This window comes from Syngnathus typhle, linkage group LG4, assembly GCF_033458585.1.
Source record: "Syngnathus typhle isolate RoL2023-S1 ecotype Sweden linkage group LG4, RoL_Styp_1.0, whole genome shotgun sequence".
Classification (NCBI taxonomy): Eukaryota; Metazoa; Chordata; class Actinopteri; order Syngnathiformes; family Syngnathidae; genus Syngnathus; species Syngnathus typhle.
In genome coordinates this window covers 13,731,601-13,749,716 of record NC_083741.1, presented here as the reverse complement: position 1 = coordinate 13,749,716, position 18,116 = coordinate 13,731,601, and the positions used below count along the sequence as shown (strand labels likewise).

The following is an 18,116-nucleotide window of genomic DNA, read 5'->3' as shown; positions in this document are numbered from 1 at the left end:
CGTGTTCTAGATCTTCAGTTATTGTGGGAAAACCCAGAGCTCTTCACTAGCCCTACATTATCACACTCCATTCATTAATTGGCAGCCTGGGGGCTGGCTCCTTTAATTCCTACAGGAAGCCAAGTCACGATCTGACATTTTGCGGGTGGCATTCCGCCCTGTTTACCACTGGTGGTGTTGTTATGACAAAAGTTGTTGATGATATCTCCCAAAAATGCCATTAGCCTATTGACCTGCAATGTTGCTGCCATTATGGAAGGCTCTCATGAGCCACACAGCTAATCCCTGAATCAGACTAGATTTTAGCCCCGGTATTGGCCCGATCTGCTATCATGAGCAATTTTCCAGATGTGACCCAACATATTTAGTCAACAAAAACAAAACCCCTTATGTTGTAATCGCATTCAACGATTTGCCTTCAGAGAAGCCCTATGATGCCGAAATGACAAGTCAAACATGAAAATCAGAGCAGCGTTAAACCATTTGGGACTCTTTGGTAACTTTAAAAGTCCAGAGTATACATTGTGCCGTGTCAAGGACAAAGATGGTTAAGAAACACTGTCTGCCCTAGAAAATGTCTAAATTGACAACTTCAGGTCAAATAATCAACATTGTGGAGTATATTAGAATAGTATCGCATGGGTCTAAAAGGCTGTAGGGGAAATTGATGTGCAGTGGGAATAGGAATGTCAAAATAAAAATAAATAAGTTGAACAGACAAGAGCAACAAAACAACGGAGCAACAAGAGAGGGAAAATGAATCATTACTACTCTGCAATTGATCTTTTCTTAAATATCAATACAACCGCATTTGTAACTCTCTCCACCTCCACTTACTCTTGAATAAATAAATTAAAATAAAAAAACGTAAACTGTGTGTTATGGATATGTGTAAAGATGACACTGGGCCAGCCCAACCATTGTTGTTCACTGTCGCTGCATCTAGAATGTATTATTGGATTTAGCACATGAATGCAAGTGCCTGTTGCTCCTGCTCAGTTCCGTCCCACAGCCCATTGCTTTCCATCACAGTGACACCAGTTTATCATTAGTAAAAGATGGATTGCTCTTGGCCAGCAGTCACTCCTGCTTTAATGAACTGTTCCTTATTATGATTTGTTGTGAGGCATAACACGCCATCATTCTTATTTCCCATTCACACTCGCACAGAATACCTTCATTACTGACAGATCTAGATTGATTAGAAGTCCGCAAATCTGTTGGCACACTAGTACAAATGAACAACACTAGTAGATTTGTCATAGGCACAAATGAAAGGCTAACAATGCTCTTTAAAAAAAATAAAAAAAATAAATACAATGCAAAAAGGGATTTAATGACATCAGCCTTGCACTTTCATTCAATTTGGAGTTCAGACTTGAGTCCACTAAGCTTGAACGCGAGAGGTATTGTTTTATAACTCCCTGTTTATGCATAATAGGTTAGAAGGGAGGAACACAAGTGTTCTTTCTTTTTTTTAATAGTGTGTTTGTCGTGTTTCCAAACAGACAAAACACTGACTCAATATTTTTTGCAGCAGTAATCGCAACAAACAATCCAAAAGTCAGCTACACCTCCCTGACACCTGCACCTAGTAAAGCATAAAACTATGAAAGAAAGAAATATAAAACATAAATTAGGGCTGCAGCCATCAAATATATTTCATGATGAGTATTTAACACGTTATCCTTGGACCTTTGTGGGGGCATTGCAACATTCTAACGAGTAGCTATTTTAAATTAACTAACATCCATTTTGTTTCCTTGTATTGGCGATCGAAAACCTATGGTACACAATCCACATTATCAAAATATTGGACATTCTCATTTTTTTTACAGCCGCTTTAGTCGTGGCTCATCGCCATTGGGACAGATTATTTCTTGACGTAGTGGCAAGTACGACTATGCACAGTAACATTAGTCCATATGGAAAAATAATCCCCGACGGGACCTTTTTGTTCATCATATTATTCGAGTAATTCAAGTAATCACTGCAGCTACTGGGCATTTCCATTTTAACATCAGCCTGTGAATGCTATTGGGCTTTTTTTTCAGTGAGCGAGAGAGTGCATAGGTAAAGAAAGGCCCAAACAAGGCATTTGAGCCATTAGACTCTATCTTCCTCCAAGCTATTAACGATTTCCGAGCAGAAAACCATCATAGACCCAAACGTGTGCAATTGGCTGCGGCTTTTTGACATTGATCAGATACAAGAGATGGAAAGGCGAATCCTTATAAGGCAGGCTTTAGTGTAGTTAGCTTGATCCAAGATCCGACATTGTATGTAACACACGTGCACGCCACTTAAGATCTCCTCGCAAACCTCATTTGGAATTGTCCCTCCCAAGCAGGTCACTATTCAGGTATAGATAATCGCAGAGATTGTGGTGGGAAGCCACATCCACCATTCCAATCCAGATTACTTGCGCGATTCACATTCCAGTTCGTATTGGGTTGGCCCTTTAATGTAACCCAACAAACAAGTTGAGTCGCTCCCTAATAGCTTCACTGAGACTTGCCAACAACTGCAAGCCCGCCGAGGGGAACCATTAGCGCACTTAACGGGTCTGCAGTGCTTCTGCCGCCGCATTGCTGGAGAACAACATCTTTGCTGGGCGGGTGAGCCACTTGGCTCTGGAAAAGGAAATAACATTTGAAATGGCATTCGAAGCTCTCTTGCACCGGATTATCTTGCCTATTTGCGTTACCTCTTCAATATTTTATGTCAGGGATGTCCAAACAACGGCCATGAGCAATTTGTGAACTATCGTCCATGTTCGCCGCCCATGGCATATGATAAAATCAACAATAGGGTTTGGTATCTTAAAGATTTTAACAATACTATTCTTAACAATTCTACTTATCGATCCGGTGCTTTTGCAGTCGTTTTTATTGGTAGTGTTTTTTTTTTTTTTTTTACAAAAAACAAAATAAATGTATTTGAACTATCTATTGCTTTTTTTTCTTTTTTTCTTTTTTAAATTAACAATTACAATGACAATATAAAATAAATGAAAACAATATAAAGAAAAAGAAATGATTTGACTATGACACCGTTAAACTATACATCAACAATTATTTGGTGGAAATATAAACCGGTATATAGAGCAACAAGGCTGATGTTCTTGCAATTCTTTCTATATTTTATTTGTTTGTCTATGTTTATTTGTTTGTTAAGCTTTCCTTGTGTTTCCACCTAACATCTTAATGATTGATTGCACTTGTGGCAAAGTGCATTGTTGTCACCGCCGTCAACCTTTGAGAAATGTAATTACACTTTTGACCGCTTCAATCTCCCACCATAATTGTCAATCACTAGGCGGCACCAACGCTGTGGTCAGTGGTCGTGTGCTAAATGAGAGAAATTTATGTGTGACCAACTTATTTGTATCATGCAATGAAAACGCTTGTTGTTGCCTGCCTGTAATTCATATCTTTATTTTTTGATATGCCACCAAAAATGTTATGGGTCCAAAGTTGTTTATCAATCAGCTAATTAATCAGTTATGGAATTTTATTCTGCCAAATATCAAGGTTGGCATCAGCCTCCCAAAATCCACATAGACTTCACATTTGCAGAAGCCTTTCCGGTCCAGTGGTGTGAGAATACGCTGTTGGATTTGTGATGCCCACTGAAGGAGAACGTGGGTGGAAGTTTATTCACCAACACTTTTCGCTCGACTTCATTCGTCATCTCCAAGAACTTTTTGAGATACGGAAAATGTGTTTATGTTTTGCAGAAGAGCTGAAGGAGAAACTGGAGGACTTTGTGTCAAAGACCAACAGCGAGCGTCCCGGATTCATCAAGCTGGTGCGGCACGCCAAGCAGGAGGGCCTGATCCGGTCCAGAGTGAGCGGGTGGCGAGCCGCCACTGCTCCAGTCGTTGCCCTTTTCGATGCCCACGTGGAGTTCAACGTTGGCTGGTGAGTCTCTCGTGGCTCTGAGTGGATTTGCCGGCAATGCATGGTAATGACTTTCCGGCCTCTGCTTAATGTCCCTGTAAACAAATTCAGCACGATGATCATTTGTATTCAACCGCAAAGTGCATTTAAATGTGTTTTCAAATTGTTGTCATTGAGCATTTTCATCTTTGCGCACATCACACAAGGGCACTTCCCATTAGTTTATCAGATGTGCAATAAATGGATTCATCTCCATACCCTCTCAGAAGCACGAGCATGATAATGAGGGTGATAAGAAGCCAGCAAACACAAATGCTCCAATTAAGTCTGCGCTCTCTCCGTCTCATTTATAGGGCTGAACCCATTCTTCAGAGAATTAAAGAGGACAGAACTCGCATAATCTCCCCTTCGTTTGATAACATCAAGTACGACACGTTTGAGATTGAGGAGTATCCGCTGTCTGCCCAGGGCTTTGACTGGGAGCTGTGGTGTCGCTACCTCAACCCCCCCAAGTCTTGGTGGCACGAGGGGAACAAAAGTGCTCCCATCCAGTAAGTGAACGTCACATCTTGATCAATTAGGTCTCACTGGCTAATTCAAAATGACTGCGGAATGGATGCGTTGCGGGGACTGCGGTGGACAAATTGTCTTTCTTTTATGTTTCTTCAAGAGGGAGTGGCATTAAAAAGCTCAAAGCGTCTTTTAGGAATCATTATTATCTGCCAAACCACTTAGTTGTGAAGTCAATTGAGTTGAGCTGAGTTCACTGCCATTAGCCAACAATTCTGATCCGTATCCCACTTCCTCCCACAGGAGCCCCGCCCTGATTGGCTGCTTTGTGGTGGACAGGCTGTACTTTGAGGAGATAGGTCTGCTGGATGAAGGCATGGAGGTGTACGGGGGAGAGAATGTGGAGCTGGGCATCAGGGTGAGTAATGTAAAGACCTTGTGTGGCCATGTTCATCCATGAAATATGTGTAAAATTAAGGAAGGTAATGGCATTTTATTGTTGTTTGTGGAGCAAGGTCACGCCAGGACTCACATTTCACTTTCAGTACCCACAGTCTCTTAAGAAATATCGATCAGGTGAGTGTTTTTTTCATCGTTGGCCAAAACAAAACGCCTCTCCCATTGGACGTTAAGAACTGCGGTTTGTGGTTCAGAATGCTATGATTCATACATCAGGGAGGTCTGATAAAAGATTTGCATTGTGCATCATAATTGCTTTTGCATTGTGGTTGACTCAGTATGCGTCACACATTATTAGGTTTCCCGTCTCGCCATTATCTGAGTCCATTTGTCAGCTTCTAGAAAGTGTGGAGTCGTGCAGTCTTTTTTTTTTTGGGTCAGCAACAATTTTGATCATGTGCCATGCAATGGTGTTTTATTTGTGGTGCTAAGAACAGCAAATGTTTTGGAGTGTGCAACAATCTAACAGGAAAACGCACCATCCCTCAACTATGGCGACACATACAATAGCGATTATATTTTCCACTGGGGATATTAAAAGTCGACACACCCCCGCTCAGATGCCAGGTTTTTGTGATACCAAAAAATGAGACCAAAAGCAATATTTTTTTTACTTTTTTCCTACCATTTAATGTGACCTATAACATGAACAACTCAATCGGGGAAAAAAAATTGAGAAGTAAAAGTAAACAGCTGAGGTAAAAGTGGTTGCACAAGTGTGCACACCCTGGAGATATATCTGTGTACAGAATTAAGTCGTGAAAAATGCCACCATCTTAAATGCCTCTAATGATTCCCAAATAAACTTCAGATATGCAAGTAGGCTTTTTATTTCTTGTAATCCATACTTGACAGCAACACTGCCCCACGGGACATAAATAGAAGCATACCATGCAACTAATGGTTTGATAATATATGATTGAAATGTGTCTTAAGTCTTCTTGTTTCTTCTGAGACACTTCCATGTTTTAAATCGCTGGTACTTCTTTTTTCCTTGTCAGCATTTTCCAAAGACAAAGAGCTGTAGCGTATGCCTGCATTAGCCCTCTGTTGAATAGGCCTTCCAAAGTGGTCCGACGATATGGCCGTAATAACCATTTTCATTTCACAAGACTGCCGCTCTGGGCTCACCTTGCGCATCATCACAAAGCACAGAGCAACAAAATTGAATGTGTGGGGTATGAGTAACACTCATGTTCAGTGTGATTTTATAGTTGAACCTATTCTTACAGAGCACAGGTTTGTTGCTGGTTGGGATCCTTATTAACCTTTAAAGTGACTACATAATATGATATACAGTTTGTTTTTGACAGCAACCATGTGTACTGGGACTATATTTTTAACTTGTGTGAAAATCTCTGAATTACTACCAATAATGCATGGGATAACAACTTATTTAAAAAAAATAAAGGTTCTGGCAGGCAGCAGCTCATCCTGCCCCATGATTGGATGTGCTTTAAGCAACACTGCACCAGATATAATGATGTCATCCATGTACAATACATCTTTGTTAGACTCTGACTGCATTGCTCTAAATCTTATGAGAGGATGCTGAATGCAGAAAGGTCACCAGTGACAAAGATGGCCAGAAGAGTCCATGCTGTGAGTGATTTTTTTCCAGGAATGACATTGTCCTTCAGACTCAAACAGCGTGTTGTTTACTTGCACTGTTTGAGTCCAGCCTCTACTGGCCTCCAGGCTGACAGTTCAGCTATGGTTTGGAAACGCAGAACTCACGGAGGCTGGCTTGTCTGCCATGTGCCGCTCATGCCTTCACACCAGCTGCGAGCATGACTGGCAGCTGAAGGATCCTCAGAGAGAAACTAGGCGGACAGCTACAGTCTTTGGCGGGAGCTTTAAAGTGGTGTCCTGGGTAAAATGAAAGGGGGAGATTTACCCGCGCTGTCTGTTGTCAATCACTCACTGCACTCTAATTAGGTAGACTGACACAAATGTTTATTTTATGTGAGATCTCGTGAGAGAAGGATACTAGATGCCCTAAATCATGTCTCGCAACTCTTTTATAGTTGGGATGGGTATTTCCTTGTTCTCGCTTGAACGATTTTAATATCTCAGGTGAAGTAAATATTTTAGCTACGTTTGTGAATTCATCAAAAGATGTGCATGGGAAATGTGGTCTTTACTAAGATAGTCTGTTTTGATTAATCATTCCAAAAATATGATTATTACATCGGGTTGTTGAATTTTCCAGTCTTTTGGATCTCTATAGGATTAAACTGAGGGCTGTCTACTATTAGCTATAGAGGAGGGGGAGAATATGATATATGGATATGACAATATTTCTAAAAGGAATTGGATTAAGAAATTATGCAAGAGACAGCCGTTTTATTCCTCCTCGTTCTACAGTTTAATTTAATCTAAATGTAAATGCCATCATGGTCTCTCGCAAGTAATTCTGGAAATTGTGGATCATTTTTCACTTTAATGCTCAAGGTTGGTCGTGGGTTGGACCTTTTCCACAGCTTTACTGGATTGAGAACCAAAGGACATCAGGTTTTAATCCATTTTCAAGCTGAAATTGAAAGATTGGTATGAGTTGTAACTTGCTGGCCAGATGCATCCTTGAGCAAGGCATGAATTAACTTCCAAACAGCTTAGGGACTTGTCACCTTTCCTCTTAAAGGGCTCCCCATCCTGCATGGCTTTAGAATTTCTTTACTACAGAGCGATAACTCACAGAACATTATCGTAACAAAACACCAGTGAGTAGCAGACATTGTGCCAATGCAGCCTGCCCGAAGCAGAAGACCTAAGCAGCCATCATCACTAGTCTCAACTATTCCCTTGAAATGTTTACTAACAAATGAAAGCATCAAAACACTGTGGAAGTGCAATAAAACACTAAAATTGGCATAAAGATCATAAACACCAATTTGACAATATAAAGCACTGTTTGGGTTTGGATTCATGTGACACACAAATACAGTTTCAAATCAAGAAGTCTCTTGCTCAAGTAATATTACATTTCAAAATGAGCTCATAAGTTTGAACAAACAGACAGCGTATTATTCTGATGAGACAAATAAAAAAACGAATATCTTGCTTGCCTTATATAGCTACAAAATTGGGACAAGATATGAAAACAGCTCGACACAATTTCAAAATGAACATAGTGGGTCCTTTAATACCTGTGCACAGTAATATTGTCAATCCAGACTAACCATAATGATCTTTGTGTAGGCACATTTTTAAAATACAGCATTACTAACAGAGTATCATAAGCTTGTGGAAGTGTAGCCAATGTTGTGACCATTGAGTGAAGACATTAAAGGCAACGTGACTGCAGCATTACGCACATGCTGAAGCCACGGTGCTCTTCAACACACCTGCTGGGAGGGATTGAGTCGAGAGAATACCAAAGCCTAATCGTGGAATCCCCGTGGAGAGAATGCACAGTGTCTGCTTTGCAACATTTCCTCTCAAACTTCATCTTCTGCCCAATGTCTGCGACACAGTCAAACAAGATTCATGCAGTGCTATCCTTCTGCTTGCTGTGTCGGTGTCTTGAAACAAGGTCGCTGTGGGTGTTGGGAACATGTGCAAACTTGGCTTTAGCTCTTTTTATTCCTCAGATAAAGGTCAGTGGAGGTAAAGCAGGCCAGAATGGCACAGGTGGTAGATGGGGACGTACAGATTATTTTCAGTTGATGAGGTCAATACTCAGTGGTAAAGTGGTCAAATACATTTTGTGCATTGACTACATTAGAAGTCCAAACATCTGTTTGTACTTGGAAAAGGGGCAGCTGGGCTCAGGCTGTCATCTCTCATCTGGAAAGTTGCAGCCTTGATGAAGTATTGCTGAGCCAATATTCAAGTGGCTCCTTGAAGGTTAACTGTACGGGCATTTTATGGTGTATATTTAATTCCCTTTAACAATACATTGCTACAGGTATATCGGTAAAGCTCTGAGGAGAGTTTAGAGCATTTAAAAAAAGAATAGATATTACATTTTTTCCATTATACGCTGGATCTGTAAATTGCCTTTGGCTGTTCTTTGGCTTACGTTACCAGAAGAGGAAAAATGGACGCGCTCCAAATTTCATGGACGGCTGCTTTGATTGCAGTGTTGTGCACAATGACCTACTTGACTTGGTCTGACGTTTTCCTGGACACTATGTTTAGAAGCCATCAACTGTGCACGTACCTCAAAGGCTTTTCTTTAAGTGAGTCAAAAGCTTGTCAAAGGTTAGTCATTTCTTTTCCTTTACTCATGCTTAGATAAAACATTTCCCAATCTGTAAAAAGCACTTTGTAGTAGTAACAGGAGTACCGCTGGGGATTTGTAGCCTTATCTTGGCTCATCTCAGCTCTGCTCACTTCGGTTTGGGGTGGTTGCTTTTTCATCCACACGCAGGAAATTGGGAGCACGTCGGTAAGAATAAGACATGACAACAAATAACAACAATGTAGGGGAGGTAAAACCTTAGCTAGCTAGAAGGCAGAGCAATTAAATTCTTTTTTGCAGTTATATCACACTTTAGTCTGGCTACTTGTTTCCAGGCAATGTTTTGTGCGAGCAATCATTTGTGCCCCCAATTAAAATTGTCTAATCGTCAATTATCCTGAATATATTCTTTTTAAGACTGCTTCTATAAACACTCTTTTCTCAGTGTATTACAAATTCAAGAAAATGGTTGTGTAGTATTTCACATAGCTGACTTTAGGGCTGTTATCTTCGGATCACTTCCCACTTAACGTGTCCAATGTAAGATGAGATCCAACCCCTGCAGTGACGCAGAACAGGGTAAGCTTAAAAAATGGTTGGTTGGATGGAGGGGGAAGAAAACGCCACCACAGTTCCATCTGCTTGATAAGGTCGGAGCAATGACCCGCAAGCCCTTGGTGCAAGATTCGTTTATTTCAGCAGAGCAGCAGTGAACGAGATGTGCAAACTTTCTTTATTACAACCTCCTTTAAACAGCATCAGTAACTAGAATTTCCCAATGCTCCTATGTTACAGGGGGAGGGGGGGGGGCTTTTTTATGCAAGGAGGCCATGCTGTTAAAGCAGTGAGGCTTGGCTCATAACAAATGAGACCGGCGGGATACAGTAGCATTAGCGTGTGCACAAAGCTGCCGTGTGAGGTGTGAGTGTTCATATACCAATGTTCTACTGTTAGGATTTTTTTTTTCCTTTGAAAGAGTGGATTACTTGGGGGGGGGTCCTTTCTCCCATTGTCACAGAACATCCTCTAAAACGCTGGGCAGTATGGTGAACACTCATCTTTGTAAATGACTGGCAGTGAATTAGTCTTTCATCAGATGAAAAGACTGATGTTCTTGTATGAATTGTTAGTGAGCAGTGAGGCACGGTCTAACACTACTACAAGTATTTTGGCAGATCACATGGTTTTTGTGAGAAACGCTATAATGTGAAAATAGAGTGGTGCAGCCGGTAAATGTACTGATAGCGGGCAGTGTGAGATGATGCATACAAGCAGCAAGTCGATGCCAATTATTTGCACTGCTCTGGGCAGCAGAGGAGGAGGAGCAGCCTTACCTTGCATGTGCTTTGATGTGAAGAGTTTTCATTGCTTTGCAGAGGAAATGCGAAATGATTGCAGTGGGAAATATTTGGGGTGGGTTTTTTTTTGAGAGAGAGGCTGGTTGGCAGTCTTGGTGTGTTGAAGGATGAGGGATTGGGTTCGGTGAGATGAAAGTAGAATGCTTCAGAAAGTATGAAGTGGAAAATCATATTTCTAAAGAAATATTCTTAATCACATGTGCATTGAAAAGTTCCCAGTTTGTTTCCTTTCTTGTCAAGAGGCCTTTTAGAGGCCTTTCAGGGTTATGCAAAAGGTATACTTGAACTTTTGCAGAATAGTGCAAAATATTATTGATTTTAAAAAGTATTCACATTTCTGTTCAAATGCAATCTTTTGGTAATATGAAAAATTAGACCAATAGAAATCTTTTCAAAACTTTTCTTGCTCCACTAATGTCGCTTAAAAGCCATTCAAATCAATTACTTTATTTGAACCTTTTCAGGAGGAAGAAAAACAAATAACTGAAATGATGTGGCTTTGTGTTCATCTTATTTATTATTAAGCAAACTCCAAATTGTGCTGTCATCATTTTTTGAGTGTGGTCAAGTTGACGTTTTGAATTTGTCTCAGTCGTTCAGGTGACGTACTTTAAGCCACGGCAGAGATCCAGTCGAACCTCCAACGTGTTCATAATTCAGAATTATTCCATTAACAATACAGAGATCCTTAGTATATTCAAATATGCACAAATGCTTTGCCTCTCATAACAAGACCTCAGAGTTTCATATTTTTATGATGACTAAGGGACTCTGATGAGGATACCAACGGCACTTTATAGTCATAGTGACCCAAATAAATAGTAAAACGTATGCAGTGTTAATCCTTTGAGGCTTGCTGAACTGAGGTCATTCGTGTTATACTGCCATCTCATGGCTCGTCATTCCTGATGACAGTTTTAACTCTTTAGTTGTGTGGCATTAAAGATAATTTTTTTCCCAAAGCATCTGCTGTATCTGCTGTCTAGATGCCCTCACTCTATTCCAAAAGAAATGCTCTGACGGATGCTATTCCATTAAATGATACGTCAGACTGATGATGTTTATCAGTAAAATACAGCCTACTTCAACCACTTCTCTACCTCAGGCCTCCAGTGATGAGTCATGGCATGACTGATGGATGAACCCATGCTTCTCCAGATTCCAGGGTGAATAAGGCAACACTATAAAGCACTTTTAGGTCTGTGGAGATAGGAAGTCGATTTCAAATAGGAGCTTATTTGACTGTAATGAGCTAAAACTTGAAAGCTGTGGCAGATGACAAAAGTGTAGTCTGTGCAAAGGCATGACTAAAAATTCCTCAGCGCTTTGCGAGGAATAAAAACTGTGATTATACATGGTACAATGTGTTATTTTGATTTTAGGTTGAACGAATCTAAAAAAAAAATCTAATTGTGATTTTCTTTATCCCCCAAAGTTACTATTGCGATTTGATAATTATTTATTCAAGGTTCTCTTGAATGTATTTTTGAACAAACACAACTAATAGATAAATCTGTATTACAATAAAAATAGCACATTAATTATACGTAGATGTTTTAATTTTAAAGCTTAAGCTTACACGTAAATAAAGGCAAATGAGAAATTAATAGGAAAGACCATTTATCTACTTCAATTAGATAAACACTTTGAATTGTTGTCTTTTAATATTCAGTTGATGAAAGTTTTTTGCATTTCACAAGCTACAAAACAAGCTGAAATTGTATAACACATTTTCTTATTGATCTCACTATAAATCTAAGAAGATCAACCTTTTGAATTAATCTTTGCTGCCTATAAATTATAGCTTGTGAATGATATTGATTTGACTTTATTCCCTTGGAATCAGAAGAAATTGCGGATCTGGATTTTTTGGAGTTTTTTGAATTAACCTTTGTCACCTGTAAAATTTATGTATGAATGGTATTGATCGTGGTGTGGCTTTTCATTCCCTTGGAATCAGAAGTGATTTGGGATTCTCGACTGCAAGCTTTATCACATTTTTGCTATAAGCACAACAGATTACAAGATGTCATGAGGAGACACCAAATGAAACCGTAATCTAAATAAAGTGTAGTCTGTGAGTGAGGCGTGCAACAGCAGCAGTCGTACCTGATTAGAAGACTGCACAATAATTCAAAGGATTTTATTACATGCAGCACGTTTGAACAAGATGAATAGTGTATTGCAATCAGGTGAAGTTAATCTAACGGCATCAAGCACTTATTCCACAAAGGAAAAATACAGAACAGACATCTGTCTTTGTTTCCCTCCAATTTGCCCTCCGATATACTGAACCATGCAGAACCGAACTCCAATTATGTTGTCACTCAATAGAGCACTTCTGCCAAGGCTGAACAATCATAAACATGTGATTGTGTGAACAATATTGATGTTTATAGTTATATACAGTACAGATGTGAGTGTGAACAAACTGCAAGAAAAAGCAGCGGCAGCAGCGGCAGCAGCAGCAGCAGTATTGTGTGATGACTAGTATGACTCCACAGTACATTATATGCAATTGGAATGAAAATATATTCATTAATTCATTAAATAATATGCTATGGTGCCTTGTGATATGAGTTTAATTGAATGAAAACATGAAATTCAAATCAACTTTCCTTCTTGAAATGAATAGAAATGCCATTTGTTTGTTCCAAAATTATTTTTTTATGTGAATTGTGTTTTTAATAAAGGAAATAGCACTCTATACTTTGGAAGGGCATACGATACACAATTAAAGAAATATTTTGCAAAGAACCATTTTCTTCTTTTATCCAAAAGTTATTGCGCTGCTCCTTCTGTTGTGTCGCCACCTACTGTATAATCCTGACATACGGATATTTGCGGATACAATGGCTTTTCTGTAAGCAACAGTTAAATTATTCATTCTTAGCAGAGGATATTTGCCAATCAATATTGTCATATTAACTGTCTACATGTGTTGTTCCACCATTAGTGTTCAAATACTATCTGTTGTTATAAGAGTCTGTGGCAATTTGCATTATTCGTTAGCATTAAGCTAGAGACTTTACTAATGTTTTGTCATTTTAAATATACAGGGTGTATTTCTATTTGATAGTAAACTTGAGAAAAAATTGCTTTTATCTCAAAAAACGAAACATTTGGGTTAGACATATCCCAAGGCACGAATACGTCCATGAGTCGTGCACATGCAGTGCAGCTACATCTGCTGGATTCAGCAAGATAATGCCCTACTTCACGGCAAAGCAAGTTGGAATATCCAAAATATTCTTCTCCAGAGTAGTCCTTCACTAATGGTTGAGTGCGAAGTCATCAAACAGTCCCAAACCTCCTAGCAATCGTCATTAAGTCATAATATAGCATCATTAGTTTTTAATCAACATGGATTGTTGCGTCCCCTTTTTAAACAGTTACCATCTGGGGAGCCTCCTCGTGATAGTTGAGGCCGCAGAAGGCAAGAAGGGTGACAAAAAAAAAAAAGATTGCTTGTGAATAGTGACGCTCACTCTGAAGAGGCTCCTCAGCTGCTTGCACACTTGAAAAGAGGCAAAAGAACCAGCAAACTGCAGCATAATGAATTGGGTTCCCTCTTATGCGCAGACAAAATAGCCTTTTTATTACAATAATAAAATGTCAAAGTGTGGGAGTGATGCATTGCAGTTAGTCTTTCAGGTTTTCTCTCATTCTGTATTTTTAGGTTTGAACATCAAGACTGCAGCAGCGACATAACTGCCTTTCTGTCACTCTTCCAGTATCTCCGTTGCAACCTATTGATGGCACGCCATCCTCTTGTCTATTTGTATTTTGCGCAATACCAGGTGTGGCAATGTGGCGGCAGTGTGGAGGTCCTTCCTTGCGCTCGCATCGCCCACATTGAACGAGCTCACAAACCGTACACGGAGGACCTGACATCTCACGTGCGACGTAATGCCCTCAGAGTCGCAGAAGTCTGGATGGATGAGTTTAAGAGTCATGTTTACATGGCCTGGAATATTCCTCAGGAGGTGAGTGAGTTTTCACATCCCCAGGTGCAATAAGGCAACACTCCCTGCATATTCGTGGTTTGGCATTCACAAATTGGTCTATGAGTGAATTTTTGTTGTTGGGGAAACTCTTCACCCAAAAGCTCCTATCCAGTTTTTGTTATGTTCATATGGTGGCACCTTTCTGTCAAGAAATTTTGTTGAAGTGAGTGTCAATAGTTTCATTTTTACATTAGTAAATACATTCCTACAAATATATTCTTACTAAACGTCATAAAACCAGTGTGTTTCTTTACATTCTCGTTCATTATATTTTATTATTTTATACCTGTGGGGTTTTATTTCTTTACATGTAACAAAAATGGTGAGGTGGGGTTTGGAAATTCATTTCAATGGGGAATACTAATTTGCTCTTCAAGTAAATTGGGTTTAGCCATGAAACAAATTAAACTCCACTTTACTTACTTACCACTTTACGTATCCATGCACATTGATTCCACACTTGAAACATAATACATCCCTATTGAACTACATTCTTACAAATTGAAACACTTGATCATTTCTCATACATATTGACCTAATCTACACTGAGGTGGTTTCCGGAGGATTCCTCAAGGTACAATTTAATTTCCGCTATTGGTTGCCAATTTCTAACCTTTTGGTAATATACTACGTGTCATGTGAAGAAATTTAGTGATGATAATTGACTTGGAAATGTACGTTTCTCTCTGTGAGTCAAACTTCACAAACTTTTTTTCTGTAATGTTCATTTTCCAATAAATATCATGACACAAACAACCACAGAGGAAGTTTTTCAAACTGCAGAGAAAACTGTTCTAGCATAAAGAGGCAAACAGATCTACCTTTCTGCATGATCATGTAGCTGAACAGGACAAGAGAAATTCAATCAGCATCCTGTGATTGATTGTCTCTGACTTAAGTGGTTTTCACTGAACTGTATTTAGGTCTTAGGGGGATAGGATTGTCTTCAGAGGGACTTAACAGATAAATGTTGGTCTTCTCGTGAACTGAATTTGATGAATAATTAGATGGGTGCACTATGTCTTTTTATGTTAATTGTATTATCCCTTCGGGGCCTCTGTATATTCTGTTGAATAGATAAACATCTGCAGGCAATTTATTCAGTCAATAATGAGGCATTTAACTTAGGCTGTACTCACTAAGCATGAAATTTAGCCGCAGCCCAAAGAATTAAGCACGCAGGGCAAATGCCACTTTTGGTTTACCTCTGGGGGAATGAAAATCAACTGCATGAATCACTTCTAGATGTTTTCTGGCCACCAGAGAAGAACTGCAGTGGCACTGCGCTTTGAATCATTTCTGAATGAGACATAAAGACAGGCATCATGAGCATCGTGATGAAATGAGATCGACCATAGTCTGAGCGCCTAATATTGTTGAGTCTGCAAATGTGATGTGGCATGGTTTCAATAGAAGTCTGAACAAGAAATGTACATCTATAAGGTCCTTTTGCAATTGCAACAGTGCAGTGATTTACACTCCTGTTAATTGTATCTAATCAATGTTATACTTTGTATGCACTTGTTGCGTGAATCCAGGACTCGGGCATTGACATTGGCGACATCTCGGAAAGGAAGGCTCTGAGGAAGAGGCTGCAGTGTAAAACCTTCAGATGGTACCTGGTCAACATCTACCCTGAGATGAGGATGTACAGCGAAACTGTTGCATATGGCGTAGTAAGCACTTCAGCAGCAGCATGTAATATTTCTGTTAACCAGGAAGTCACCTGCGACATAAGACCATAACCAACATGACCAATTAGTTAGTGCTCCTAGAATCCTTTGCTTTTTTTTTTTTTTTTAAAACATGAACACATGAGCCAAAAATAATGACGCCCCCCCCAACAAAAACAGATTTTAAAACGGCTACTATGCAGCAAATAGAAATGTGCCAATTAATCAGTCCCATTTTTATTCTGGTTCACAAAGGTACCAGGTGGTACCATGCTGCTCCCATTCATGCAGACGATGCAGATCCAATTCCCGGCAAGTGCCCCAATGCCCAGCTACTGCTGTTCTCAAAGCATCTGCCTAAAAAAAAAAATCCATATGCTTTGGACCCTAATAAGAACCAAGAAGCTCCTTTTGATTACTGTTCACCGTTAATGGAGGTCAGCAGAGTGACATCCTCATTTAAACTGTAGATAATGCTAATCCAACTGGAGGACTTTGCAGCAGAATTATATCAGTCAGGAGAACACACACGGACGGCTGCCTAGGCAAATGCTGGCACTGTTTTTACTGGCCCAGGCTTGAATGTCCCTTTCCGCCCACATCTCATCTCATCTGAGATGCTCCCTAATGCACAATGACAGTCAGACTGCACTATTATGGCCCCCTGTTGTATGGGTGATTTGTCTTGTACAAACTGACAAATGGCAGCTGGAAAGCAAGGAAGCAGGCCAGCCTTATTACATTAATTCATGTCTGTAGACCTCATTATTCTGTGTTTGCGGCATGCATTTGATGTGCTACCCAGTGGCATTGGTTTCACGAGGCGCTACAGCGGCACGCAAAAATAAAACCAACAACACATTTTCTGCATGCATTCATTTTTTAGTAGTCTTCGAACTTTCAAGGATTTTTTTTTATCTATTATTGTCCGTAGGTGTGATTGTGAGTGGTTGTTTGTCTTTGTGTGCCCTGCAATTGGCTGGCGACCACTTCAGGGTTTACCCTGCGTACCGCCCAAAGAATGCAGGGATAGGCTCCGGCGTTCTCTGGACCCTTGTGAGGACAAAGCGGTTCAGGAAATGGATGGATATTCAAATAAGATGCTGTCGAGAGTAATCCTCGCATCTCCAAAATCACGACCTTTCAAAAGAAAAAAAACACCATCTTGCTTTAGTTACCAAACAGAGCGTCCTCATATTTAATTGCTATTTTAATACAATAAAATGATCTTTGTTAGTAAAAATGTCACCAGCATCTGATGTCCACATTAAAGTTTCCACTCATGGCGATACCTTAACCAGTCAAACGCGTCACCTAAGCAAACAACTAGTGTTAAACTCTTTTTCAAATGATCAAAAATCAAATAAAATGGTGAGCTGAGATAGCAGCATACATCCTGGCCAATGGGTTCAAATCATTGTACATGTATCCCAGGGACGGCGGGATTCATGATTTTTTTTACCCCTCCGGAGGCTAAAGATCCACTTGACTGATACACAGGACTGAGAAAATAATTTATGAATATATTATAGGATATCAAATAAAATGCTGGAGGCGCTTTACTGCGCTGCACAGATTTCTGATGGGGCTCGCCCCGGTTTAGTGCCATCCCTGGTGTATCCTTGAGGGAGGCCCTGCAATTTATTTACACAGTCTAGTAGAGCCACAACTATTGAGGCACACCTCAAATTCAATTAAAACCTTTGGGATCAAAATTTACATTATAACAAAATTATCTAAACAATATAAATAAGAAAAAAATATGTGTGAGCAAGGGTTTTACAAACTAGAAAATATTGCACGTTTAGTTATTGCACTAGAAGATTGTTGCACGTTGATATTATACAACATTGCACGTGTTTGTATTGCACTGGAAAATATTGCACGTTTGATCTTACACAGAGTTATTTGACCCGGGATTTCAGAGGTCTATTCAGTACCATGAAGAAGCTATCCCTGAGCCTATTTGTCCGGGTTTTGTGTGACCTACCGTGTAGACCTGAGGGTAATAAGTCAAACAG

General features: G+C 39.8%; 1 protein-coding gene across 2 annotated transcripts in view; it reads left to right on the top strand.

Moving 5' to 3' along the window:
• Window positions 1–18,116, top strand: part of galnt18b (UDP-N-acetyl-alpha-D-galactosamine:polypeptide N-acetylgalactosaminyltransferase 18b) — a 44,638-nt gene that overhangs the window by 23,417 nt on the left and 3,105 nt on the right. For both annotated transcript variants that reach the window (XM_061276022.1, XM_061276023.1), the window contains exons 4-8: window positions 3,740–3,923; window positions 4,256–4,453; window positions 4,716–4,830; window positions 14,216–14,401; window positions 15,961–16,098. In XM_061276022.1, coding sequence (XP_061132006.1) covers window positions 3,740–3,923; window positions 4,256–4,453; window positions 4,716–4,830; window positions 14,216–14,401; window positions 15,961–16,098 — 821 coding nt within the window. The remainder of the gene's footprint in view (window positions 1–3,739; window positions 3,924–4,255; window positions 4,454–4,715; window positions 4,831–14,215; window positions 14,402–15,960; window positions 16,099–18,116) is intronic.